This window comes from Dendrobates tinctorius, unplaced genomic scaffold, assembly GCF_039654945.1.
Source record: "Dendrobates tinctorius isolate UK_male_01 unplaced genomic scaffold, ASM3965494v1 ptg000254l, whole genome shotgun sequence".
In the NCBI taxonomy this organism is placed as follows: Eukaryota; Metazoa; Chordata; class Amphibia; order Anura; family Dendrobatidae; genus Dendrobates; species Dendrobates tinctorius.
The window spans coordinates 11,132,747-11,160,295 of NW_027361921.1; the positions used below are offsets into that span (position 1 = coordinate 11,132,747).

At 44.9% G+C, this 27,549-nt stretch overlaps 1 protein-coding gene across 3 annotated transcripts in view; it reads left to right on the forward strand.

Moving 5' to 3' along the window:
• SF3B1 (splicing factor 3b subunit 1) overlaps nucleotides 1-27,549 on the forward strand; it is a 255,916-nt gene that overhangs the window by 126,588 nt on the left and 101,779 nt on the right. For all 3 annotated transcript variants that reach the window (XM_073558156.1, XM_073558157.1, XM_073558158.1), the window contains 3 exons: nucleotides 10,111-10,212; nucleotides 10,369-10,548; nucleotides 25,313-25,399. In XM_073558156.1, coding sequence (XP_073414257.1) covers nucleotides 10,111-10,212; nucleotides 10,369-10,548; nucleotides 25,313-25,399 — 369 coding nt within the window. The remainder of the gene's footprint in view (nucleotides 1-10,110; nucleotides 10,213-10,368; nucleotides 10,549-25,312; nucleotides 25,400-27,549) is intronic.

The following is a 27,549-nucleotide window of genomic DNA, read 5'->3' on the forward strand; positions in this document are numbered from 1 at the left end:
ATATTGCCCGTTCTCAAAAAGCACCTCTAGCACAATTTTGATTTAGTTAGTCCAAGATGATGGAGAAACTTGGGCGTTCTATACCATCTCGTGAAGATTTTGTGCGCGTTTTCTTGTAGCAACATGCATCTAGCGAAGCCTTTTGAATTGTCTAGAACTTTATGCACCTATAGATCGGTTAACGAGATGCCTAGTTCTTTTTCTCGGGAGAGGAGGCATACTGGTTTCGATGCGGTGGGCAGAGAAATTACGTTCTTGTATATTTTGGAGAGCAATTTGGGAATAGGCATTTGGAGTTTCAACAGTAATTCACTCCAGGACCAGCCTCTGGTTTTAGTAAATTTAGCATTAAATTGTTTTAGAATTTCCAACGCATGGGTTTCTTGTAGGAAATTCTTAGGGTGCGTGTGGGAATTTGTAGGCCAGACATCTGAGAGAAATGTTGCCTAAGTCTAGCTGGGAAATTGCCCGATAAGGCAAACGTTGCCAAAGATTAAATGTATCAGTATAGTTGGGATTGAGAAGATATGGAATGACACTAATGGGAGTTACTGCGGAAAATCCCTCATTTACGGATTGAGATTTAAATAAGTCGTTTTTGATTTTGAAGGTAGTGTGATATGGGTCTAGCTTCAGATGAGGAGGGGGTACCAAATCATTCCATATGTACTGGTGCATGTTATTTTTGAGGAGAAGTTCTAAATTATTATGGTGTGAGGACTGATGGGCTGAAGCGAGTTTTAACCATCTACACATATGTATTGCTTTATGATAAGAGATAGTCTGGGAGACTTAAGCCTCCTGATAGTCTCGGAAGAGTAAGAAGTCTGAGACAGTCTAGACTTTTTATACTTCCAAACGTATTGAGATGGGTCTCCTGATGGAAGTAAAAAAAAAAGTCTTGGGGAGAGGAATTGGTGCCATGGACATTGTATAAAGTATTTTAGGCGCGATATAGGTTTTAATTATGTTTATCCTTCCTAACCATGAAATATATGGATGGTCATACGTCTTCAATAGCTCCTCGACTGTCTTAGTTAGTTTAACATAGTTTTCTCTATAGAGGTCTAGGGGTTTTTTGGTGAGAATAATCCCCAGGTACTTGATATGGTTTTGTTGGCCATTTGAACGGAGCTGAACCCTTCAGGAAGGAGACATCTTCGTCTGAAGCGGATATATTTATTGCTTCTGATTTATCCCAATTGATTTTGAAGCAGAGGTCGCGCTACATATTTTTCAGAGGAGTAAAACTACTCCTCCCAATATTTTTGAGGAGTATTTTTCACCACGGAGGAGTACACACACACCATTGCACAGACCACCACACACACACACACACACACACACACACACACCATTGCACAGACCACCCCATTGCACAGCCCCCTCAGTGACATAATCCATTTGTTACACATATGATTGCTGACGCTCAGATGCCAATTGTACACATCGTCCATGATAACAATGGAAGCAAATCAGTGCCCCCAGACACCGGTGGTCGGCTCTGCCTATAGCAGTCCGGCAGATGACAGCATACACATACAGGTCACTGGCCACAGGCCTCAGCACAGCGGCAAAGCAGCCCCCCTCCCCCTGCGAGTCCCCGGGGATTAGTACCGTACAGGCGACCTTGCTATGGATGGAGGGCGCCCTGCGCGACCACTTTCCCAATATTCCCATGCAGTGCACCGTGCACGCAGCTGCGGTCCCCGGCCGCGCTCTCCCGCCTCACAGAAGGATGATAACGGTGCAGCTGGTCAGCGTCCTCTCCCCCCCCCCCCCGGTAATCTCAATCACTGTCCTCACTCCTCAGCTCTCGCCGCACACACAACGCTGTGTGGGAGGGGCTAACACAGCACCCGTGACGTAATCTGCGAGACTCCACCAATCCGAAAACAAGGCGGGGAATGACTATACAAACCCCGCCTACTGACGGGAGTCGCTCCGCAACATCTGATACTGCCCTTTCACCAGCTCCGTCCAACTCGCTGCCACTGTAGCTTAGAACGATGCGTCCCGTTGACGTATCGTACTAATCTGAAGGCGTTTTTTCGCCTGCCTGTGCGTCATAGACGCCCAGACAGGCGTTAATGCGACCTCTGTTTTGAAGTCTGAAACTTCACTGAATCTATGGAAAAGGTCTACACTATGTGCCGCTGCTTTAGGATTGGTTATTAGGATGAGTAAACGTCAGCGAAGGCTGGGCATTTTTGTTCCGTATTCTTAACTTTTAGTCCCTTAATGTCAGGGTTTTGACTTATTGCTTGCATTAGTGTTTCTATTACCAATATGAATAGGGTGGGTGATAGGGGGCAGCCCTGTCGTGTGCCGTTTTGGATATTGAAGGATTGAGAAAATGTTCCATTGAGCTTTATCTTTGCGGACGGGGCTGAATATAGAGAAAATATAGCTTTAACAAAACTACTGGGGAGCTCAAATTTTTCAAATGTTTTTTTCCATGAAGTGCCAATTAACACGATCAAAGGCCTTTTCGGTTGATAGAAGTGTAAGGGGGGAATTTGTTTTAAGAGCATGATTTATAGCATGAAGAATCCTAGCTGTGTTGTCTTTCCCCTCCCTTCCCTCTACAAATCCCGCCTGGTCAGAGTGTACCAGTTTGGGTAGGAGATTGCTTACGCTGGTAGCGAAGATCTTTGCCCAGAGCTTAGCGTCTGTGTTTAACAAGGATATGGGACGGTACCTACCACACAGCTCAGGATCCTTCCCCTCCTTAGGTATAATGGTTTTAAAGGCTTCTAACGCTTGTTTGGGTAAGGAGGAGCCATTTACGAGAGCATTAAACAGATTAGACAAGTGTGGGGCCAAGATTTCGGCAAATTTTTTGTAGTATACAATCGGGAAACCATCAGGGCCTGTTGATTTACCTTTGGGTATTGATTTTAGGGTCTCCAAAATCTCTTGTGTTGTGACTGGTGCCAGTAGCATGTCTTTGTCTGCGGAATTTAGTTTGGGTAGTTCAATAGTGGAAAGAAAAGAGAGAATTTTGTTCTCTGCTACTACCGGGTCCAGCAAAGAGGGGGGTCTGGGCAGGTTATAGAGGTCTTCATAGAACCGCATGAATGTATGTGCTATATCGGTTGTTTTTGAAACTATTTGGGATTGGTCATTTTTGATTTTCCGAATAAAAGCTCGGTCTGTTTGCTTTTTTAAAAGCGAGGAGGTAAGTTTACTTCCCCTATTACCGTGCATGTAGAATGTCTATTTGCTCCTTAGATAAGTTTTGGCGGAGCGCACATTCAATATATCTTTCAATTTGTTTCGTAGGGTTTTTAGAGATTCTTGCGCTTGGGTGGATAGAGATTTCTTGTGGACAGTTTCCAGACTATTAATTTGATGGATAATAAATTAGATCTCTTTATCTCTATTTTTCTTTATACAGGAGCCCAAAGCTATAAGTTCTCCTCTAATCACTGCCTTATGGGTTTCCCAAATCATGGGGAGAGGGGAGTCTGGCTGTGTATTTTCTTTAAAGAACAGATTTAATGTATTTTTAATTTTCTCTAAGTTTTTATCGTTGTCTAGAAGAGTTTCGTTTAATCTCCATGCTCCCATAGGCCTGGGAAGAGAAGTGATGGTGATTTCTAGATATATGGGTACGTGGTCCGATAGTGTAATAGGACCTATGTGAGTTTTTTGTATTAGAGGAGAAGTGTGTGATCTTGAACAAAAAGGTAGTCTAGTCTTTGGTATGAGTTGTGAGGGGGAGAAAAGAAGCTGTAATCTTTGGTCTCAGGGTTACTTGTTCTCCATGGATCGATTAAGTTCAGGGAGTTCAGGGATACATGGATCTTCCTGATTGCCCTTTGGGAGACGTATTTCGTACCCGAGGACGAGTCCAGAGAGGAATTTAGGGAGACATTTAAATCTCCCCCCACCACCAACAAACCTTCCTTAAATAGTTCCAAAATGCCCAAGGTTTTAGATAGCCACAGGTCTTGCTGTTTATTGGGAGCATAAAGCTTGCATAGGGTCACCATAGTGTTAGCCAGATGACCTTTAATCATAATGTAACGGCCCTCTGGGTCTGAGAGCGTATCTTTCCACTGGAAGGGGAGATTCCTAACTAGAGCTATGCTGACTCCCTTGGGAGCAGAAGAGTGGCCTTTTTTAAAATGGGTTTCTTGCAGGAAAGCAATTTTGGTTTTACTTTTTTTTTTTTTTTTTTTTTTTTAGAAGCATGATTTGGCTCTGTTTAGCCGGGGAGTTTATGCCCTTCACATTAAAAGAGGCTATTGTCAAGCTATCAAGCGTGTGTTGACTTGTCATGGGGGGAAATGTGTGTGCGTAGTCTGACCTGGATGACACAAATTGTACCAATGCAAAAAATTCAAAGAACAGTATCAACAACATAATACATATTAACAGATTAGATCTTATCTTAAATTTTAGCACATGGGCAACTGGCGTGATAAATTACAGCTTTTGTATTGGAAGTAATGATTTGAGTGATTTTATAATCTTTCTTGTCAGAGAAAGAGAATTCAGTAGCATGATCGATTTTGGGGCAGGCAACACATTTGCCACAGGATGAACAACCCCATGGCTGTAAGGGTTTGAGGAGAAGTGTGGGGAATAAAGTGGATTCATTATTAACAGGATAGAGACTTTTCACTAGACCTTGTAGATTCTATGCTCGTCGGGCAGTGATGGTTGAGTGGGCAAATATTGTTGTAAGATAGGATCACTGGTAAGAATAGACCAGTGTTTACTCAGAATATTATGCATAAGGTGCCATTGTGAGTGATATTGAGTGATCATTCTTAGCTTGCGGTTTATCTTTGTCTTTTTGGATGGCAATAGTAATTTGACTATGACTGTTCTTAGCATGGTTATAGGCTTTTTGGATGCTTCTATGACTATATCACCGTTCCAGAAATTTTTGCTTCATCTCTCTTGGTCGGCTTTCAAAATCATCATTAGAAGAACAAGTTCGTCGTTTTCTTAAAAATAGCTTTGTTGGAACTGATTTGATATGTCCTGGATGTGCAGAAGATGCGTGATGAAGTACATTAACTGACGTTATTTTTCTCTACATATGAGACTGTAGGATGCCAGAATTATCCCGCTTGATGGTAACATCCGAAAACTCAATCCTGTGGGTATCAAAGTAATACCTTAACCTAATTTTCAAATCATTTATTGTTGAGTTGTTCAATAAAGGTATGAAGATCAATTGTATTGTCACGACAGATGCAAAAATATATCATCTATGAACCGGTCCAGAACACGACCTGATCCATAGTGGTGGTAGAAAACAGATCCCATTCCCACAGCTCCAGTATCAGATTGGCTGCCCCCATAGCAATTCCCTGGAGCTGTAGGAACTAGGATCCATTGAAGGTAAAGAAGTTATGAGTTAAGACAAAACTTAGTAGGGATTGGATGAAATTGACCTCATGAGTGTTGAACTTAGTCATGCTGAGAAAGAAGCTTGAGGCTTTGACACCATCTTGGTGTCTGATATTTGTGTACAATGATTCTACGTCACAGGTGACAAGACTCATGTTATCTATGGTCATTGAATCAATTTTCTGGAGCAGGTGTGAGGTGTGACGTCACGTAAATACGATGGAGTAGTCTCTACTAACGGTTTCAGGTAAGAGTCAGTGTATCGTCAAATATCTGTCAGGCTACCCACACCAGAAATTATTGGTCTACCTGGGGGAAGATGTGGAACCTTGTGTATCTTTGGTAACATACAGGGTAGGTGTGTTAGATTCCTTAATGGTGAGAATGTCCAGTATTTCATTGGTGATGAGAATGTAATTTCGATCTTTTTGAAGAAGTGGACAGCTCAGCCTTATAAGTAGATAGCGGATTAAAAGGAAATCTTCTATAACATTGTCGATTCTTCAAAAGACTGTTTGCTTCATTTTCATAAAGGTTACATGGCCACACCACAATATTACCCCCTTTTGTCGGCAGGTTTTTAAACAACATTCTTCCTTTTTTTTTTCAAACCCCATAACGGCCGCCAATACGCCTTTTAACGGTGGTAGTTAAGGGTACTTAAACCACAGCGCCGTTAATTCACGGCGCTGTGGAGAAAGTAAGTACCGCCCCCCAGAGTGGGATTTTCCCCAGGGTCTCGGCTGCTGGGGGTAGCCGAAACCCCAGAGAACATGAATCGGGTCGGTTTTTATTGACCCCACTTTTGGGATCGCCGTTATTAACCGTATAACGGCGATCGCAAAAAAAAAAGCTGCGATTTTTGCATGTAATTTCTCTCTCCTCTGATGTGAGCGCACATCAGAGTAGAGAGAAATAGGGTCCCTGGTACCTCCCAGTGGTCCCCGGGCCCTCCAGCCTCCTCCGGTGGGTGCCACCATCTTGATCCAGGAAGAAAATTGCGGGCGCGTGCCTGCTGAAATGGCCGGCAGATTCCATTCATTCATTACAGGTACATTTTGATCACTGTGATAAACCCTATCACAGTGGTCAAAATAAAAAAGAAAAATAGTAAATAAACCCCCCCTTTATCACCCTAAGTTAGGTAAATATAATGAAACAAAGAAAATTTATTTTCATTTTTCTGTTAGCGTTAGGGTTGGGATTAGGGTTAGGGATGGAGAGGGTTTTCACTATTTACCAACTTTGGGGGTTTAATATCTCTTGTTACCATTGGGAAAATAAAAAAATTGGGGGCTAAAAAAATCACTTTTGTGGAAAAAAAAAAAGATTTTTTATTTTCACGGCTCTCCATTATAAACCTCTGTGAAGCACTTGGGGGTTCAAAGTGCTCACCACACATCTAGATAAGCTCCTTGGGGGGGTCTAGTTTCCAAAATGGGGTCACTTGTGGGGGATTCCACTGTTTAGGCACATCAGGGGTATCGGCATAGTCAGGAAAAATTGCACAGCAAATTTTGTGGTTCATTTTTTCTGTTAACACTTGTGATAAAAAGAATTGGTTCTGAAGTAAATTTTTTGCAAAAAAGTTAAATGTTGTTAATTTTTTTCCTTCCACATTGCTTCTGTTACCTGTGAAGCACGTAAAGAGTTAATAAACTTCTTGAATGTGGTTTTGAGCACCTTGAGGGGTCCAGTTTTTAGAATGGTGTCACTTTGGGGTATTTTCTGTCATGTACACCCCTCAAACTGACTTTAAATATGAGATGGTCCCTAAAAAAAAAAAAATTACCGTATATACTTGAGTATAAGCCGACCCCCCCCCCCCAATTTTGCCACAAAAAACTGGGAAAACTTATTGACTCGAGTATAAGCCTAGGGTGGGAAATGCAGCAGCTACTGGTAAATTTAAAAAATAAAGATACTAATAAAAGTAAAATTAATTGAGACATCAGTAGGTTAAATGTTTTTGAATATCAATATTGAATCAGGAGACCCACATAATGCTCCATACAGTTCATGATAGCCCCATTAGATGCTCCATAGAATAATATGCCCCATATGCTGCCCCATAAGATGTTCCATAGATTATGCCCCATAAGATGCTCCATAGAATAGGCCCCCATATGCTGCCCCCATAAGATGCTCCATAGATTATGCCCCCATAAGATGCTCCATAGATTATGCCCCCATAAGATGCTCCATAGATTATGCCCCCATAAGATGCTCCCTAGATTATGCCCCCATATGCTGCCCCCATAAGATGCTCCATAGATTATGCCCCACATGCTGCCCCCATAAGATGCTCCATAGATTATGCCCCCATAAGATGCTCCATAGATTATGCCCCCATTTGCTGCCCCATAAGATGCTCCATAGATTATGCCCCATATGCTGCCCCCATAAGATGCTCCATAGATTATGCCCCCATATGCTGCCCCCATAAGATGCGCCATAGATTATGCCCCTATATGCTGCCCCCATAAGATGCGCCATAGATTATGCCCCTATATGCTACCCCCATAAGATGCGCCATAGATTATGCCACTATATACTGCCCCCATAAGATGCGCCATAGATTATGCCCCTATATGCTGCCCCCATAAGATGCGCCATAGATTATGCCCCTATATGCTGCCCCCATAAGATGCGCCATAGATTATGCCCCTATATGCTGCCCCTATAAGTTGCTCCATAGATTATGCCCCTATATGCTGCCCCCATAAGATGCTCCATAGATTATGCCCCCATGTGCTGCCAGTGCCGCTGCTGCATTTAAAAATAAAAGTAAAAATGACATACTCACCTCTGCGTCGCTGGGGCCAGGGGCCTGTGTCACTGCTGGCACCTGAGATATTCACCTGTCCCCCGGCCCATTGCTCCTTGCTGCTGTCTGGCACGTCATCGGTCAGTGATGTTCAGACTGCACGGGGCGCGGCGCGCACTAACCACGTCACCGCGCCCTCTGCTGTCTGAATGTCACTGACAGATGACGTGCCAGAGAGCAGCAATCAGCGATGGAGCGGGGACAGGTGAGTATCGCTATACTTTCCCGTCCTGGCACGGTGTCTGCAGCCCCCAGCTTCCCCACAATCTACCTTCCTGCCTTCAGCGGTCACGTGGTACTGTTCATTACACTCATGAATGTGCACATATTCATGAGTGTAATGAGCGGTACCATGTGACCGCTGAAGGAAGAGAGATTGCTGAGAAGCTGGAGGCTGCAGAGACCGTGCCAGGACGGGTAAGTATGACCTGACACCCCCTCCCCCTCCGACCCCCTGGTGTGTATGACTCGAATATAAGCCGAGAGTGGGACTTTCAGCCAAAAAAAAAGGGCTGAAAATCTTGGCTTATATTCGAGTATATACGGTATGTAAATTTTGTTGTAAAAATGAGAAATCGCTGGTCAACTTTAAACCATATAACTTCCTAACAAAAAAAATTGTTTCCAAAATTGTGCTGATGTTAAGTACTGTAGACGTGTGGGAAATGTTATTTAAGAAGAAATTTGTGACACATCTCTTGGATTTAAAGGCCTAAAAATTTAAAGTTTGAAAATTGCAAAATTTTGAAAATTTTCGTAATATTTCTGTTTTTTCATAACTAAACACAAGTCATATAGAAGAAATTTTACCACTAACATGAAGTAAAATATCTCAAAAAAACATTCTCAGAATCAGTAGGATCCGTTAAAGCGTTCCAGAGTTATAACCTCATAAAGAGATCGTGGTCAGAATTTTAAATTTGGCCTGGCCATTAAGCTGCAAAATGGCTGTCACTAAGGGGTTAAGAGCTGTGCATTCTGATTTTGTAAGGTTGTCTTGGTGAATGGTTAAAGGTATTTTGTTAAACTCGTAAAACGCAAGCGTGCGCATGTCCGTGCGCACGCCTGCGTTCCCATAGACTGTAATGCGTTATGACGCATTCCGTGCGCAAGCGAACACATGCGTTTTTTTTACGCCTTTGGACGGACCAAAAAATGCAACAGGTTGCGTCTTGCGCGTCTAGACGCATACCTTGAGAAAACGCATGCAAACGCAAGACCATGCATACGCCATGTTAAACATAGGTAAGCATGACGCATGCACACGATGCACTGCGCAAAAAAATGCTAGTTTGAAACCAGCCTGAGACAAAGGTGAGATCTTCCACTGGAAAGGAGGGAAAAACATGAATACGCAAACCTCTTGGTATTCAGTTGAGCCTTGATATAATTTTCTAAAAAAAAAAAAGCCTTGTTCCAAAATATCTCAATTCTCTTATGCAAGAGTGATTTAATGTTTTGTAATTCAACATTATTTCTGTGATCATTGGACCCCGCATTGGCCTGTTCACAACTAAAAAGGTTGGTCAGCTGAGTTTGCCAGGTGGTTTCCTTGGCCTTGTAGTCCATAAGTACCACAGGTGTCCAATAGATGTTCTGTGGAAAAACACAGAAGGGGTTAGATTAAACCTAAATTGAACGCCAAAGGCAACCTCAAGTGTACCTAAATGGGATGATGGAGGACAAGGGGTCAAGCACAAAAATACAATTATGGATCATATACAAAAGAATAGTGTTAATCCGTGTCACTCGGTGTGAGCCCGGGCCGTATATATAAACCGCGGTTTGCGGAAACGTAGCTCATTCGATGCCATATACATACGGCACATGTCTGGACTGGGTTAATGAACAGTAAGTAATTGAAAATATTTGATTTGATGCTGTGATTTTTTTTTCTTTCAATTACCGTATAGGTCGATGTAGATGAATCAACACTTAGTCCCGAAGAGCAGAAAGAGAGGAAAATTATGAAGTTACTGCTGAAAATAAAGAATGGGACACCTCCAATGAGAAAAGTGTGTATTCTACAATTTTTTATTTTTTTAATAAATAACAAGTATTATCTATGATTATGCTATACCACCCTCAAAGTCAACGAGCAAGCAGATTACCCAAATTTTATAAAAAGTGGTTTCACAGTCTCTAATTTAGGTTTACTTTTTTATTAATAGGCAGCTTTGCGACAAATTACAGACAAAGCCCGGGAGTTTGGCGCTGGACCACTTTTTAATCAAATTCTTCCTCTACTGATGTCGCCAACCCTTGAAGACCAGGAACGACATTTGTTAGTGAAAGTAATTGACAGAATTTTATACAAGTTGGATGACCTTGTTCGACCATATGTGCATAAGGTTTGTAAATCTGCCCTTTTTTTAATTTTTTTTAAATGTTTGATGTCTGTAAGAAAAAGCTAACTAATATCAATATTGTAGTTCTATAAGCAGCAATAAGAAAGGATTACTGTTGAGACGACAGCTTAGCTTGCAGACAACTTTTAAGCTTGTGTTGTCTTTAGTCCATTTGATAAGTTGATCTGTCATTGGTCACACCTTGGAATAATATACTGTATATATTCATGTATAAGCCAAGTTTTTCAACACATTTTTTGTCTGCTGAAAACGCCTTCCTTGGCTTATACATGAGTCAGTTGTCCCAGAAAGAGGGCGATGGAGGGAGAACGGCAGAGCAGCGTGTCACAGAGGCAGGAGTCGGCGGCTGTGACTAATGCGTGTGCCGCTGCTGTAATAGTGCACAGTGACAGCCGCCTGCTTCCAGCACACATCCTACTTGCGTGCCCTCGCTGGCGCTGCATCTCGTTCGTTCCGGCGCCAGCAGCTCTTCCGGTCAAGAGAACATGTGGACCTGCTCACTAAGGTAATGAATATGTACGCCTCTCCACTCCCATATGCGTGGAGTGCATATTAATTAACTTAACGAGTGGGGGCCACGTGATCCCTCGGCCGGAGGAGATGCTGGCGCCGGAATGAGATGCAGTGCCAGCGAGGGAGCACAGGCAAGTAAATAGGATGTTTTATTTTTTTTGCAGTAATCATGCAAGCAAAGACAATGCATACCCGGCTTGTACTCAAGTCAATAAGCTTACCCAGTTTTTCGTGGCAAAATTGGGTGCCTCGGCTTATACTCAAGTATATACGGTATGTAATTTTACAAACTTTGCTGAATTTATAACGCTCTCCACAATACCGTGCCATCGTGTATCCAACTTATGTTGATCCTTCTGCCAATGACCTGCTGCAGTCCTTCAACCTTATTATATGATATTATCTATTACACATTAGACTTGTTTTACAATGTTCTAATTGTGTTGTAAAAATTAATTTTTTCCAAGGATGCTTTTTTCCCCATAGTGTCACCTATTTTAACCCCTTTCTGACATATGATGTACTATCCCATCCATGTACCCTGGGCCTTAATGCCCATGGACAGGATAGTACATCAGCCGCGCTCACGGGGGGAGCGCGGCTGATTGTGGCTGGGTGTCAGCTGATTATCATTATCACAGCAGACACCCGGCACTATGTGCCAGGAGCGGTCACGGACCGCTCCCAGCACTTCAACCCCCGGCACACTGCGATCAAACATGATCGCAGTGTTCCGGTGGCATAGGGAAGCATCACGCAGGGAGAGGGCTCTCTGCGTGCTTCCCTGAGACCCTCAGAACAATTAAATGTGATCGCATTGCTCTGAGGGCCTCCTCCCTGCAGGCTCCCGGATCCAAGATGGTCGCGGAGTCCTGCATGGAGGTGGCTTGTCAGTGCCTGCTGAGAGCAGGCATCAGCAAGCCTCCTGCACTGCCTGTCAGATCGCTGATCTGACACAATGCTCTGCAAAGTGTCAGATCAGCTATCTGACACTATATAGTGATGTCCCACCCTAGGACAAAGTAAATAGAAAAAAAATTTAACGTGTAAAAATATTTTTTAAAAGTTCCTATATAAAGAGTAAAAAAATATTATTCCAAAAAATACATTTCTTTATGTCAGTCAAAAAAAACAACAAACAAAAGTACACATTTAGTATTGCCGCGTCTGTAATGACCCGCCCTATAAAACTGTCCCACTAGTTAACCCTTTTAGTAAACCCTTTTAAAAAAGGCAAAAAACAATACTTTATCATCCATCATACGGTCGAACAAAAGTGGAAGAACACGCGATCAAAGACTGATATAAATAAACATGGTACCGCTCAAAACGTCATCTTGTCCCGCAAAAAACGAGCTGCCACACAGCATCATCAGCGAAAAAAATAGTTATAGCTCGCAGAATAAAGCGATACAAAAATAATTATATAAAATTGTTTTTATAAAAGCGCCAACGCATAAAAAAATGATATAAATGAGGTATCGCTGTAATCGTACTGACCTGAAGAATAAAACTGCTTTAGCAATTTTACCACCCGCGGAGCGGTATAAACACCCCTCCCCTCAAAAAAAGAAATTCATGAATTGCTGGTTTTTGTTCACTCTGCTTCACAAAAATCGTAATAAAAAGCGATCAAAAAATGTCACGTGCCCGAAAATTGTACCGATAAAAACGTCAACTCGTCCTGCAAAAAATAAGACCACATGACTCTGTGGGCCAAAATATGGAAAAATTATAGCTCTCAAAATGTGGTGATGCAAAAAATAAAATTTTGGGGTGAAAAGATCATTTTTGTGGAAAAAAAATATTTTTTAATTTTACGGCTGTACGTTATAAACTTCTGTGAAGCCCTTGGGGGGGTTCAAAGTTCTCACCACACATCTAGATAACTTCCTTGGGGGTTCTAGTTTCCAAAATGAGGTCACTTGTAGGGGGTTTCCACTGTTTTAAGCACATCATGGGCTCTCCAAATTCGACATTGCGTCCTATCTCAATTCCAGACAATTCTGCGTTGAGAAAGTCAAACGGCGCTCCTTCCCTTCTGAGCTCTGCCATGCGCCCAAACAGTGGTTTACCCCCACATATGGGGTATCTGCGTATTCAGGACAAATTGCACAATAACTTTTGGGGTCCAATTTCTCCTGTTACCCTTGGGGAAAATCTAAAAAATTAGACCCGAAGTAATTACTCTGTCGCTTCATTGGGGGACACAGAACCGTGGGTGTTATGCTGCTGTCCACTAGGAGGCGACACTATGCTTAATCTGAAAAAGATTAACTTTGGCTTCTCCTCTGCAGTATACACTCCCTGGACGGCATCCCTGGACGGCATCAGCATAAGCCAGTTTTTGCTTAGTGTCGCAAGGAGGCACACCTAAAAATTTTTACTCCGTCTTTTCTTACTTGTTTTTTTCCAACAGACTACAGATGAAAAAGTGGGTCTCCAGCGAGACTCACGGCATAGCTCCCTCCTCGGTCCCCTATTAGGGGTACCCGGTTGAGGTCGAGGTGGCTATTCCCCATGTCGCTCCTTCCCCAGTCCCTCGGGTACTGGTTCGAAGTCGAGACCCCCCTCCTTCCCCAGTTTCTTTCGGCTCTGGGTTGAGGTCGAGGAGAGGGGGTGAAGCCCCCTGACGGTGACAGCAGCACCCTCCCTAATCCCCCTCTGGGGGTATTAGGTTGAGACACCGCAGGTAGGGCCTGTATCAGGCACCATTGAACCGCTTACAGACCCAGGGAGCCCAGCTGCGGGCTCCTGTTGGGACCGGGGGAGGTGCAGGCAGGCATGGCACTTGTCAGAGACGGGGCTCCCTGCGCCCCTGTCGCTGCGGCAGCACCAGCTGCATAGCGCCACAGGGCCCCGTTCGCGCTCATGACCCCACCGCTAGCCTTCCTTTCATTCCAGGGTGGTCTGGGTTAAATCCGACCAACCCCCGGACAACCACACCGTCCTGGAGCCCTTCTGGGCATGAGGTCTCAAATTTAGGCCGTGGCTTCGGCCTAGCCGAAGTCGCCGCCTTATTCCCGCCCCCTCCCCCCGGATGACGAAAATGACACTCTGCAGTGTCATAGAAAGGGCGGATCGAGGCAGGAAGGGCACGCTTTTACATAGCTCAGAGCGCCCTTTTCAGCTCTCCGCCCCCTTCCTCCTCCACCTCAGAATCCCGGTGGCCATCTTGCGGCAGCAGAAAACATAGCTGAAGCAACACAGCAGTCTCTGGGGGGCACAGGACCGTCAATTGTTGGCGCTGGATCTAGGGGCACACCGGTGGGGTAAGATCACAGCTGGGTTCCCTTATCCAGTTGTGAATTCATATTACCTATAACGCTCCCCTATACTTCCCTCTGCATAGCCACCCCTGTAGGGCCCCTGCTAGCCAGCCTCTAAGCACTATGTCGGGCTCAAGAAAGAGGACCAGGCAAGACTGTTTTTATGCATTCTGCACAGCCTGCAAGTCCACTCTCCCCAGTGGCAGCACGTACCCGCACTGCCGGGACTGTACCCGAAACACTGGGTCCGAACCCCAAGACGCCCCTACCAACGCTTCTGCGCCTGAGACCACGCCGGAATGGGCTACTCAGATGTCGCAGTCTATGACAGTCTATGAATAACCTGACCTCCACACTACTGCAGGCTCTGCAGGGTCATGTCTCGGCTATGAACGTTACCCAGCAAAGGGACAGCCAGTCTCAGGGACATGACGCTTCCGACAGTCTCAGACGAAAGTGGACCCACAGGTCGCGTTCATCCGTGTCCTCACATAGCACTCGTTCGTCCCCCTCCAGGGAGAGACACGGTGGCTCTAGATCACCTTCACCATCCCCTGACAGAGACAGCGCGGATCTCCACAACGATCCCCGACCACAGAACACCTCTGCCCTAGTTCACCCGCTAGGGAGCTCCTTCGCGATGCGCTAGTCTAAGGCTAGTTTCACACTAGCGCTTTTGAGCGCAGCGACGGCCTGCGCATGGCCGCCGCTAAGCCCCGCCCCCTGCCTCGCCTCCGCCGGTAGCCCCGCCTACCGGCGCATGACGCTGCATGTGTCCTGCGTCCCCTATCTTTATCACTGGGGGCGCAGGCCGTGCGCAGTATGCGTTTGGCGGCGCATGCGTCCTTTTGACGGTGCGCCGACCTGCGACAAACGCAACAAAAAGGCGCATTCACCGCCAAACGCATACTGCGCACGGTCTGCGCCCCCAGTGATAAAGATAGGGAATGCAGGACGCATGCAGCGTCATGCGCCGGTAGGCCGAGCTACCGGCGGAAGCGCGGCAGGGGGCGGGGCTTAGCGGCGGCCGTGCGCAGGCCGTCGCTGCGCTCAAAAGCGCTAGTGTGAAACTAGCCTAAGAAGGCATATGTGACTCTAACTCAGACAACGAAACAGAGAATTCTCTGATACCTTGTCCCCCTAGTAATACAGCACTAGTTGAGGATATAATCTCCTCCATCCTTCGGGTGCTGGACATTTCTGATCCAACCCCGGAAGCCCCAGAACACAAGATTTGCTTCGAGACTGTTCTGAAACCACCTAAGGTCTTCCCTAATCACCCGGAATTTCAAAAAATACTTTCTAAACATTTTTCACAGCCTGAGAAAAAATTCGCCAATCGCAAATACTTAGAAGCAAAGTACCCCTTCCCACAGAAGGACACTAAGGAATGGACAGATCCACCCGAAGTGGACCCCCAGTCTCTAGGCTAGCAGCACAGACTCTTCTTTCACTGCCAGACAGCTCAACCCTCAAGGACGCAGCAGACAGGCAGGTAGAACGCATGGCTCGTTCAATCTTCGAAGCAGCAGGAGCTTCTATGGCTCCCGCGTTTGCTTCAGTCTGGGCGGCCAAGGCCATTCTAGCCTGGGCTCAAAAATTGCAACAGGGCCTCCAAGCTTCAAATCCTCAGCTGTCGGACCAGGCGGTTCAAATAGCAGTAGTAGCAGATTACATGATCCATGCAGCTTTGGATTCTGCAAGAGATGTAGCGGGAATAGCATCAAATGCCATCACGATCCGGCGTATCCTCTGGCTGAGGGAAAGAAAAGCGGACGCGGCCTCAAAAAGTCCCTCACAAATCTCCCGTACTTCAGTGGGCGTCTTTTCGGTGAAAAACTGGATACAATGATATCCAACGCCACCGGGGGTAAGAGTACCTCTCTCCCTCAATTAAAACCAAAACGCACATTTAAAAGACGTAACCAATCTCGTTTCCGATCCTTTCGGAATTCTTCAGGCTGGTCCGTCTCGCGCCCAGCACAAAATCGTAACCGCTCCCCCCGCAGAGACAACGCAAGGGCGGCACAGAGGCCAGACAGGACCTGGTAGTCAAAAGCAGGCCAGGCAAAGTCCAAAGGAGGAAAATCTCAGACTTTCTCCTCATCATGACTCACAGCTTCCGGAAGACACCCCACTCGTAGGCGGACGACTGCTACTCTTTCAGCAGATCTGGCTGCCTTTTACAGAAGACAGGTGGGTCAAGGAAATAGTGTCTTCCGGATACAAGATCGAGTTTTCTACCATCCCACCGAACCGGTTCTTCCTCTCTGTTCCCCCAAAACCACCACTCAAGGCTCGAGCCTTCCATCAAGCAGTTTCCTCCCTCCTTCAAACAGGAGTCATAGTACCGATTCCTGCAGACGAGCGCTTCCGAGGCTTCTACTCCAATCTGTTTGTAGTTCCCAAGAAGGGAGGCAGTGTCCGACCCATACTAGACCTAAAACAACTCAAACAACTCAACAAGTATGTTCGGGTTCATCATTTTCGCATGGAGTCCCTCCGGGCAATCATTGCGTCCATGGAGAAAGGAGAATATCTTGCCTCCATAGACATACAAGATGCATACCTGCATATACCAATTGCTCCCGCCCATCAGAGATTTCTCAGGTTCGCAATCGACCAGGACCACTACCAGTTCGTTGCCCTCCCGTTCAGACTCGCCACGGCTCCCAGGACGTTTACCAGGATCATGGCAGCCACCATGGACGTTCTACACTCCTGAGGCATAGTAGTCGTTCCAAACCTGGACGACCTTCTCATCAAAGCCCCCACCTTCAAGGACTGCGAGGACAACGTCTCAATCACAATCGACACTCTGAGTCGCCTGGGATGGTTAGTCAATTTACAAAAGTCATCGACTACCCCGAGTCAGTCTCTGACCTTCCTGGGGATGCTATTCGACACCTCCAGGGGTCTGGTGCTCCTCCCCAGGGACAAGACACTGGCTCTCCGTCTAGGAGTTGACACACTCCTTCGCAATCCCCCCCGATCTCACCGGTTTGCCATGAGAGTCCTCGGCAGGATGGCAGCAGCAATGGAGGCGGTACCATTTGCCCAGTTTCACCTCAGACCTCTTCAACTGGCCATCCTCAAGTCCTGGGACAGGAATCCATTCTCACTCGACAGGGAGTTCCGGTTAACATCAAAAGCCAGGACGTCCCTACACTGGTGGCTCAAGCCAACCTCGCTTGCAAGGGGAAAATCCTTTCTCCCAGGCCAATGGAAGGTTTTGACCACCGACGCAAGCCTGACGGGTTGGGGTGTGGTGCATCTACATCACAGGGCGCAAGGCAAGTGGTCACCAATGGAAGCGACCATGGCCATCAACATCCTAGAGATTCAGGCCATCTTGCTAGCATTGAGAGACTTTCATCACTTGCTGGCAGCCTCTCATGTCAGAATACAGTCGGACAATGCCACGGCGGTGGCATACGTGAACCATCAAGGCGGGACCCGCAGCATCCAGGCAATGAAAGTGACCCATATCCTCCACTCGGTTCCGGTTCATAGAGTGGAAAAGGCTCTGGATACGCTTGACTTTGTCAGGGCATTGCGTATATACGTGTCTAGGACTGCTCCCTTTCGGAAGTCTGATTCACTTTTCCTCCTTCCGGAAGGTGTTCGCAAGGGCCTACCAGCTTCCAAAGCCACCCTTGCCAGGTGGATCAGGTCCGCCATACAACAGACTTACCACCTTCACAATTTTCTTCCGTCCGGTATCACGGCACACTCTACGCGTGCGGTAGGGGCCTCCTGGGCCATTCGGCACCAAGCCTCGGCTCAACAAGTGTGTAAGGCGGCCACTTGGACTAGCCTCCACACGTTTACAAAACACTACAGTGTTCATACCCAGTCCTCAGCGGATGCGAGCCTGGGTAGACTGGTCCTGCAGGCGACAGTACCCCAAGTCTAGGGAACTCTCAACACAATATTCGTCCACTGCTTCCCACCCAGGGACTGCTTTGGGACGTCCCACGGTTCTGTGTCCCCCAATGAGGCGACAGAGTAAAGGAGATTTTTGTGTACTCACCTTAAAATCTTTCTCTTAGCCTCTAATTGGGGGACACAGCTCCCACCCTGTTGCCCTTACGGGCCGTTGTTTTGGTTGAGTTCTCATATTGTTCTTTGAGTTCGTACATAGTGGCCTTATTACAGGCATGGTTATGTTATTCCTGTTATGTTCCTCCTAATGCTTTTGCACAAAACTGGAGAAGGCTGACGCCGTCCAGGGGTGTATACTGCAAAGGAGGAGCCAAAGTTAATCTTTTTCAGATTAAGCATAGTGTCGCCTCCTAGTGGACAGCAGCATAACACCCACGGTTCTGTGTCCCCCAATTAGAGGCTAAGAGAGAGATTTTACGGTGAGTACACAAAAATCTTTTTTTGTGAAAAAAGTTAAATGTTCATTTTTATTTATTTTTTTTTTTTTAAACATTCAAAAAAGTTCCTGTGAAGTACCTGAAGGGTTAATAAACTTCTTGAATGCTGTTTTGAGCACCTTAAGGGGTGCAGTTTTTAGAATGGTATCACTTTTGGGTATTTTCTATCATATAGACCCCTCAAAGTGACTTCAAATGTGATGTGGTCCGTAAAAATAAAATGGTGTTGCAAAAATGAGAAATCGCTAGTCAACTTTTAACCCTTATAACTTCCTAACCAAAAAAAAAAAAGTTGGTTCCAATATTGTGCTGATGTAAAGTAAACATGTGGAAAATGTTACTTATTAAGTATTTTATGTGACACATCAGTGATATAAGGGCATGAAGATTCAAAGTTGCAAAATTTTCGCCAAATTTACGGGGTTTTTTTTTTCACAAGTCATATCAAAGAAATTTTACCACTATCATGAAGTACAATATGTCACGAGAAAACAATGTCAGAATCACCAGGACCCATGGAAGCATTCCAGAGTTATTAACTCATAAAGGGACAGTGGTCAGAATTGTAAAAATTGGCTCAGTCATCAATGTGCAAACCACCCTTGGGGGTAAAGGGGTTAACCACAGCTCATTTGAAAATCCAAACTAACCTGGCTTCGAAAATCTCATTAGGCTTAGGCCTGTTTCACACTTCCGTTTTTGTGTCCGCCAAACGGATCCGTTTCCGTTTTTTTGACGGAAACTGATGCAAACGGATCCGTTTTTAAAAAAACGGATCCGTTTTTTTGACGGATCCGCGGTAACCACTAATGGAAGTCTATGGGACAAAAAAACGGATCCTGCAAAAAAATGGCAGATCCGTTTTTTTACGGAAACCAACGGATTTTGACGGATTTGAAAAAACGGAAGTGTGAAACAGGCCTAAGTGCCCACGTTGCAGAAATGTCTGCAGCATTTCCGCAACTCCCTCCGTGGGTAAAGCGCATGCTGAATTTGCAACACAAGCGTTTACAAGCATTTTTAGCTTGCAGAATGCTTGCGCTTTCCAAGCGATTTGAAGCATCGCTTGGAAAGGTGATTGACAGGTTGGTCACACTTGTCAAGCATAGTGCTTGACAAGTGTGACCACCTTTTTACTATTGATGCTGCCTATGCGGCATCAACCGTAAAAGATAGATGAGGGTAGAGGAAAGTAATGCAGTGCGCAGGTGCTGGGAAAAAGTCAGCGAGGCCCAGTGTCTGCGCACTGCAGTACTTTGCTCTGCCCTCAACAGGGCGGAGAAGTACGTCTGCACAGGAACGTGGTGCCGGGGAACCATGAAGCAAGCAGGAGGGTGGCATCGCAAGAAGATGGGAGGTGCTGGACCAGGACCTGCGACACACATTTTACTGGAGCGCTATATTATGCTGTAGATAAGCCCTGAAAGGCGGTGGCCGTAATTCTTTATCGGCCAAACTTGGTAACAGGTTCCCTTTAAGTTTGAGAGTCATATCGCACAAAATAGTTAATAACATTTCCCACATGTCTACTTTACATCAGCACGATTTTGGAAACATTTTTTTTTTTTTTGTTAGGAAGTTATAAGGGTTAAAATTTAACCAGTGATTTCTCATTTTTACAACAAAATTTGCAAAACCATTTTTTAGGGACCACCTCACATTTGAAGTGACTTTGAGAGGCCTATATGACAGAAAATACCAAAAAATGAAACCATTCTAAAAACTGCACCTTTTGAGATACTCAAAACCACATTTAAGAAGTTTATTAACCTTTCAGGTGCATCAAAGGAATTTTTGTAATGTGGAAGAAAAAATAAATGTTTACTTTTCTTCTGCAAAAATTTGTCTTTAGACCTAATTTTTTTTACTTTCCCAGGGGTAACAGGAGGAAATGGACCATACATTTTATTGTGAAATTTCTCCTGAGCATGCCGATACCCCATATGTTGGGATAAATCTACTGTTTGGGTGCACAGCAGGGCTCGGAAGGGAAGGAGCGCCATTTCACTTTTTGACTGTAAAATTTGCTGGCTTAATTAGCAGATGCCATGTCTTGTTTGGAGAGCCCCTGATGAGCCTAAACAATGGGAACCTTCAACGTTGACACAATTTTGGAAACTAGACCCCTTAGGGAACTTATCTAGTTGTGTATTGAGTACCTTGAACCCACAGGTGCTTCACAGAAGTTTATAACGTAGAGCAGTGGAAATTAAAAAAAATCATTTTTCCCAGATGAATCTTTTTTAACTCCAAATTTTGAATTTTCATAAGGGTGACAAAGGAAATTGCACCATACAATTTGTTGTGCAATTTCTCCTGAGTGTGCAGATACCCAATATGTGGAAGAAAACAACTGTTTGGTTGCACGACAGAGCTTGAAAGGAAAGGAGCGCCATCTGACTTTTTGTATTGTAAAATATGCTAGATTAATTAGCGGTTGCCATGCTGTGTTTGAAGAGCCCCTGATGTGCCTAAAAAGTGGAAACTCTCTCACAAATGGTACCATTTTGGACACTAGACCCCTTTTGGGAGCTTACTTAGTTGTGTATTAAACATCTTGAACCCCCAGATGCTTCACAGAAGTTTATAACGTTAAGCCTTGAAAATAAAAAATCAAATTGTTCCCAAAAAAAAAAATTTTAGCTGCAAATTTTGTGTTTTTACAAGGGGAAGAGGACAAAATGGACCCGAAAGTTTGTTGTGCAATTTCTCCTGAGTTCACCGGTACCCCATATGTGGTCGAAAACTACTTTTCAGGCACAGTGCAAAGCTCAGAAAGGAAGTAGTGCCATAGTACAGTGCAGATTTTGCTGCCCTTGTTTAAGGGTGCCATGTTACATTGACAGAGCCCCTGAGGTGCCAGAGCAGCAGAACACCCCCCATTACTGACCCCATTTTACCATTTAAACCTCTCAATGAATTCCTCTAGGGGTGCAGTGATAATATTGACACCACAGGTGTCACACTTTTATACCATTGGGCAGTGAAGAAAAAAAAATTTACGTTTTTACCACCAAGATTGTGTTAGGCCCAAGTTTTACATTTTCACACTGGGAAATGGTTAAACATGGCACCAGAATTTGTCCCATAATTTCTGCTGAATGTAGAAATAACCCATATATGGCTGTACAGTACTACTTAGTCAAACGGAGTGACTCGGTTTAGACAGGGCGCTATTTGCCTCCTGGTGGTGCAAATTTTCCTAGACTAGTTTGCAGATTCCATATAAAGAGCCCCTAAGTGTTAGAAAAGCAGAATATATATAAAAAAAACTTTGAGTTTGTCAGCTCACCTCCTCATCTGGCTAGTGTGTCCTCCAGGCTGCACGGATGCACTGGGTGAAAGTTGATGTGCATCAAATAATTAACATCCGGCGCCTCTTTGGACGAATGGTCCCAGGAAATCCAAAGTTTCTTGAAACATCTATTTATTTCTTCATGTTTAAAATAGGTAGTAAAAAGGTCAGGCAGTTTGGATACTCATGATTGTAAAAAAAGGCATAGAAACCAACAGGTTTCGACCTGAACAGGTTTTAATTAAATAAAATAGAAATAAATAGATGTTTTAAGAAACTTTGGATTTGCTGGGATCATTTGTCCAAAGAATCATAGAATCATAGAATCGTCGAGTTGGAAGGGACCTCCTGGGCCATCTGGTCCAACCCCCTGCTCAAAGCAGGATTCGCTAAATCATCCCAGTCAGATGTCTGTCCAGCCTCTGTTTGAAGACTTCCATTGAAGGAGAACTCACCACTTCTCGTGGCAGCCTGTTCCACTCATTGATCACTCTAACTGTCAAAAAGTTTTTTCTAATATCTAATGTGTCTCTTCCCATTCAGTTTCATCCCATTGCTTCTAGTCTTTCCTTGTGCAAGTGAGAATAAAGTTGATCCTTCTACAATGTGACAGCCCTTTAGATATTTGTAGACAGCTATTAAGTCTCCTCTCAGTCTTCTCTTTTGCAAACTAAACATTCCCAAATCCTGCAACCTTTCCTCATAAGACAGGGTTTGCAGACCGGTCACCATTCTGGTCGCTCTTTTCTGAACTTGCTCCAGTTTGTTGATGTCTTTTTTAAAATGTGGTGCCCAAAACTGGACACAATATTCCAGATTGAGGTCTGACCAAAGAGGAGTAGAGGGAAATAATGACTTCACGTGATCTAGACTGTATGCTTCTGTTAATACATCCTAGAATTGCATTTGCCTTTTTTGCTGCTGCATCACACTGTTGACTCATATTCAGTCTGTGATCTATTAGTATACCCAAGTCTTTTTCACATGTGCTGTCACTTAGCCCTATTCCTCCCATTCTATATATGCTTTTTTCATTTTTATTGCCCAGATGTAGTACTTTGCATTTCTCCCTGTTAAAAACCATTCTGTTAGTTGCTGCCCACTTCTCCAGTTTATTTAAATCTTTTTGAATCCTCTCAAAGAGGGTCTGGATGTTAACTATTTGAAGAAAAGCAGAATCCCCCCCCTCAAGTGACCCCATTTTGTAAATTATACCCCTTTGAGAATTTACTGGTGTCATGCCGATTTTGACTCCATGGGTATTTTCCAGAAACAAGCAGCAGTGGATGTTGCTGAGTGAAAATTGCAAACTGCTGTTGTAGTGACCAGTAGGCTGTAGTGACCAGTACATTGCAGTCGCCAGTACATTATGCCCAGCCCGTGCTTCTGGAGACACACACCTGTAAATTAGGCGAGCTCTTTTCACTACAGAAAAGCCAAACACGTGGGGGCTAAATGTTCTTTAGGCACACTGGGGCTCAGAAGGTAGTTGGGCATTTGGATTTAGGAGCAGAGAATTTGCTAAATATCTGTTGAGGTGCTAGGAGCCATTTTGCTTTTTCCTATCCTTTGTACTACCAGTAACGTGGAAGCCCCCTTTATTTCCGCTAACAGATGACAGACCTGAGTGGGGTCTTTCTTTTTTTGTGTGGATTGAGTTGAAGCTTTTATTGGGAACATTTTTTTGCTGATAAAGCTGTATGGTGGGTTTTTTTCCTAGACTAGATGACGTTTTCAGCAGTACCATATTTATTTATATCCATCCTTTTGATCGTGTTTTATTCCACTTTTTGTTCAGCGATATGTTGATAGTGTTGTTTTTGCCTTGTTCTTTTTCGTGTCGTTGTGAATGTGGCAATACCAAATATGTGTACTTTTATTGTTTTCTATATTTTTTCATTCAAATATTTTATTTATAAATACAATGTCTTGATATTTCTTAAAATATTTTTACAATTTAAATTTTATTATTTTTTTTTTAACTTTTTTTCTACTTTTTTACTTTGTCCCAATATGAGACTATCATTTTTTTTGAAGGCTGATCGCTTCTAAAGCATGGGGGTGCAGCTGTTATGTTGGATGTTCCAACGTGACAATGATCCAAAACACAAGGCCAAGTCCACCTGTCCTTGGCTACAGCAGAACAAAGTTAAGGTTCTGGAGTGGCCATTTCAGTCTCCTGACATCAATATCATTGAGGCACTCTGGTGAGATCTCAAGCGCACATTTCATGCTAGACAGCCCAGGAATTTACGGGAACTGGAGGCTTTTGCCAAGAAGAGTGGGCAGCTTTACCATCTGAGAAAATAAAGAACCTCATCCACAACTACCACAAAAGACTTCAAGCTGTCATTGATGTTAGAGAGGGCAATACATAGTATTAAGAAATGGGGTGTGTGAACTTTGGATCAGGGTCATTTGGATGTTTTGGGTTGTCATTATGATTTAAAACGAGAGAACACCGTAGTTAGACAATAAATGGCTTCCACATGAGTGGAGAAAAAGTTTTGGTGTTATTCATATTCTCTGAAAAAGGCCAAGAAACCAAAATTCTATGTATGTAAACTTTTACATACCCCCCCCCCCGTAATAACATGCACAGATGGGAAGGGCTTCAGGTCTCTCAACCTTGTTCACCACAGACTTGGCCCCGCCCCTTGCCCCTCACCTTCTCTTGATGCTGTACACTCAGGATTCCTCTGCTGTAAGTGATGCCTACCAAGAGTGCCAGGAAGCGGGAGTAGAAGCTACAAGGTTATTGCATGGGCCACCATGCAGGACTGTTTTCTGCAAACCCTCCTTGTCTGCAAAAAAAAAAAAAAATCTAACTAGAGATTTGGGCGGTGCACTCATGATCCAGGACCCAGGCCCCGGATCTGACTTGCCTAGCGATGCCTCTGGTCTCAAGTACGTGTGAAAATATCACCACACGTACTGGAGACACCGATGCATAAGAGGCCTAAAACACACCTTGATTTTACCCCCAAATCACAAAGCTTTAAAAAAAAAAAAAAATGTGATTGTGTCCATTACTAACACATAAAATTGTGACTGTCACTCTGAACTGTAAGGGTAAATTATGTGGCATTTAGGCTGGATTCACAGATCTGTGAAACATGTACAGTGCTCGCATCAGAAGACTTGTCCTGGACACTGGTGTAGTCTTTCTTCAGGCAGTTAATTCGTTTTAGGGCACCCGACGGTGTATTCCAGTCCGAGTTGCTGTCTGTTATTTTCACAGTTCTGTTTTCAAAGTTATGAAAGGGACGCTTTTATTTTTCTTTCAGATTCTTGTGGTTATTGAACCCTTGCTCATTGATGAAGACTATTATGCGAGAGTAGAAGGACGAGAAATAATATCCAACTTGGCAAAGGTAAATATTTTAAATAGTTTGTTACTGAATATTATCATTTTATCACAATGTTTCTAAACTATTTATGTAGAGATTACCCAGGTTGCTTAATACGCTGACTTTAGAGGGTTCTAAAAGTGTAATCATATTATGGCTTTTGTTTTAAAAGTAGCCACATCAATTTGTTGTACACATTTACAGGACATCTTGCATGTCGTTGGTTGCTTTCGAGATTACTCTGCCCTGGCTACTTTATTCTTGCTAATAGGCATTAGACCTGTTCTTATGTGACCTTCTCTGGCTCTTGTTGCCCAATTGATAATAGCGTAATCAGCTGTCTATAGCCTTTGCTATTCTAGAATATAATGTAGTTTATTGTATGTGTTTTATATTTTACAATTGTAGGCTATGTTTATTTATTTTACTCACTTAAATAGCGCCATTAATTCCACAGCGCTTTACAGACGTTATTGGCACTGTCCCTGATGGGGCTTACAATCTAAATTCCCTATCAGTATGTCTTTGGAGTGTGGGAGGAAACCGGAGTACCGAGAGGAAACCCACGCAAACACGGGGAGAACATAAAAACCCTTGTAGATTTTGTCCTTGGTTCACACTGCTCAACACATTAGATTGACTTGTATATTAAATTAGTTTTTCCCTTCACCCCTGACAGTACACCTGAGAGAGGGATCCGCCCCGCCAGGACAGGAACCTACTGAGACATAAGGGGCGGCACCTCTCCCCCGCTTCAGTTGGGTTTCTGTCCTGGAAGGAATCCCACTGTGGCGGTGCCTGTCATGGGCGAAGAAAGAAAGGGACCCAGGCGCGGGAAGAACAGGTAACTTACCTGTAGCGCTGGCCATCGGGTCCTGGAAGCACAGTAGTCCCCGGTGTTCCTCTGGGCTCCGGGTTCGTGTGGGCGCGGATGGGATCCTGGTGGCTCCGGGGAGCCCCCACCGCGCCGCCCTCCCCTCACGCACGCCGCATCTCGATCCCCGTGGCAGGGGAGAAACGCTGGCTCCTTCCAGCCGCTGACGTCAGCGGCGCTATGGATTGTGGGAGCGCCGGCTGATGTCAGCACAGGGCGATGGTGTCATGGCACCGGGTGCGACGCCGGCCGACTTTTCTGAAGCGGTGGCCGGCGGTTGCAGGGGGGAGGGGAGGAGACACCACCGACAGAGGCTGCATATAACCAAGGACCAGCGGCGTGGGAGACGGTGGAAAATGGAGTCGGAGCAGGAGAGATCGCTGTCTCTGCCTCCCTCACAACCCTCAGGCAAACATGGAAGCCGCTCAAGTAGCAGCCGCCGCAGATCAGGAGAATCCTCATGGTCCAGAGAGCACAGGTCACGTGCTCCGACGCAGCCTCCAAGTCCGGTACCCTTGATTACAGGTGGTGAGTGATCTTCGTGGATGCTTTACCCTGTAGGAAAGGCCCAAAAAAGCAGGAAGCAAGAAGAACAATAGGGACTGTGCTATATGTAAAACTCCCGTAGCACGAGACTGGCAGAAAGATCTCTGTGCCTCTTGCATTCAGCGGACCATGGTGGAGGAAGTGCCTAGTTTCGCAGCCAATTTGATATCCGCCCTTCAGGTCAGATATGGAGGGTTCAATTAAGACCCTATTGAAAAAAGGGAAGAAAAGTAGTTAGAATCCCCCTAGCTCTCCCTCAGATTCCTCATCGGCCTCGTCTCAGGCGGAACAGACATCCTCCTCAGACAGTGACATGGGGGTAAGCCAGGTTTCCCTGTAGAAGACACAGATGCTTTCCTAAAGGCCATTCGAACCACAATGGGCCTACAGGAAGAAAGGGCGGCCAAAACCAACGAGGATGTCATGTTTGGGGAGCTTCAAGAGAGGAAAAAACAGACCTTTCCAGTGAACGAGAAGATCCAGGCGCTTATTGAGAGAGTGGAGGAAACACGAAAAATCTGGGGCCCTTCCGTCCACCTCTAAGAGACGATACCCCTTTGAGCACAAGGATGCGGAGATATGAGACAAAGTCCCAAAAATAGATGCAGCAGTATCCAGGTCTTCCAAAAAGTCGGCCCTGCCCTTGGAAGACTCAGGGTTCTTAGAGACCCGCTGGACAAAAAGGCGGACTCATATTTGAGGCACGCTTGGGAAGCGACAGCAGGAGGACTAAAGCCGGCGATAGCAGGCACCT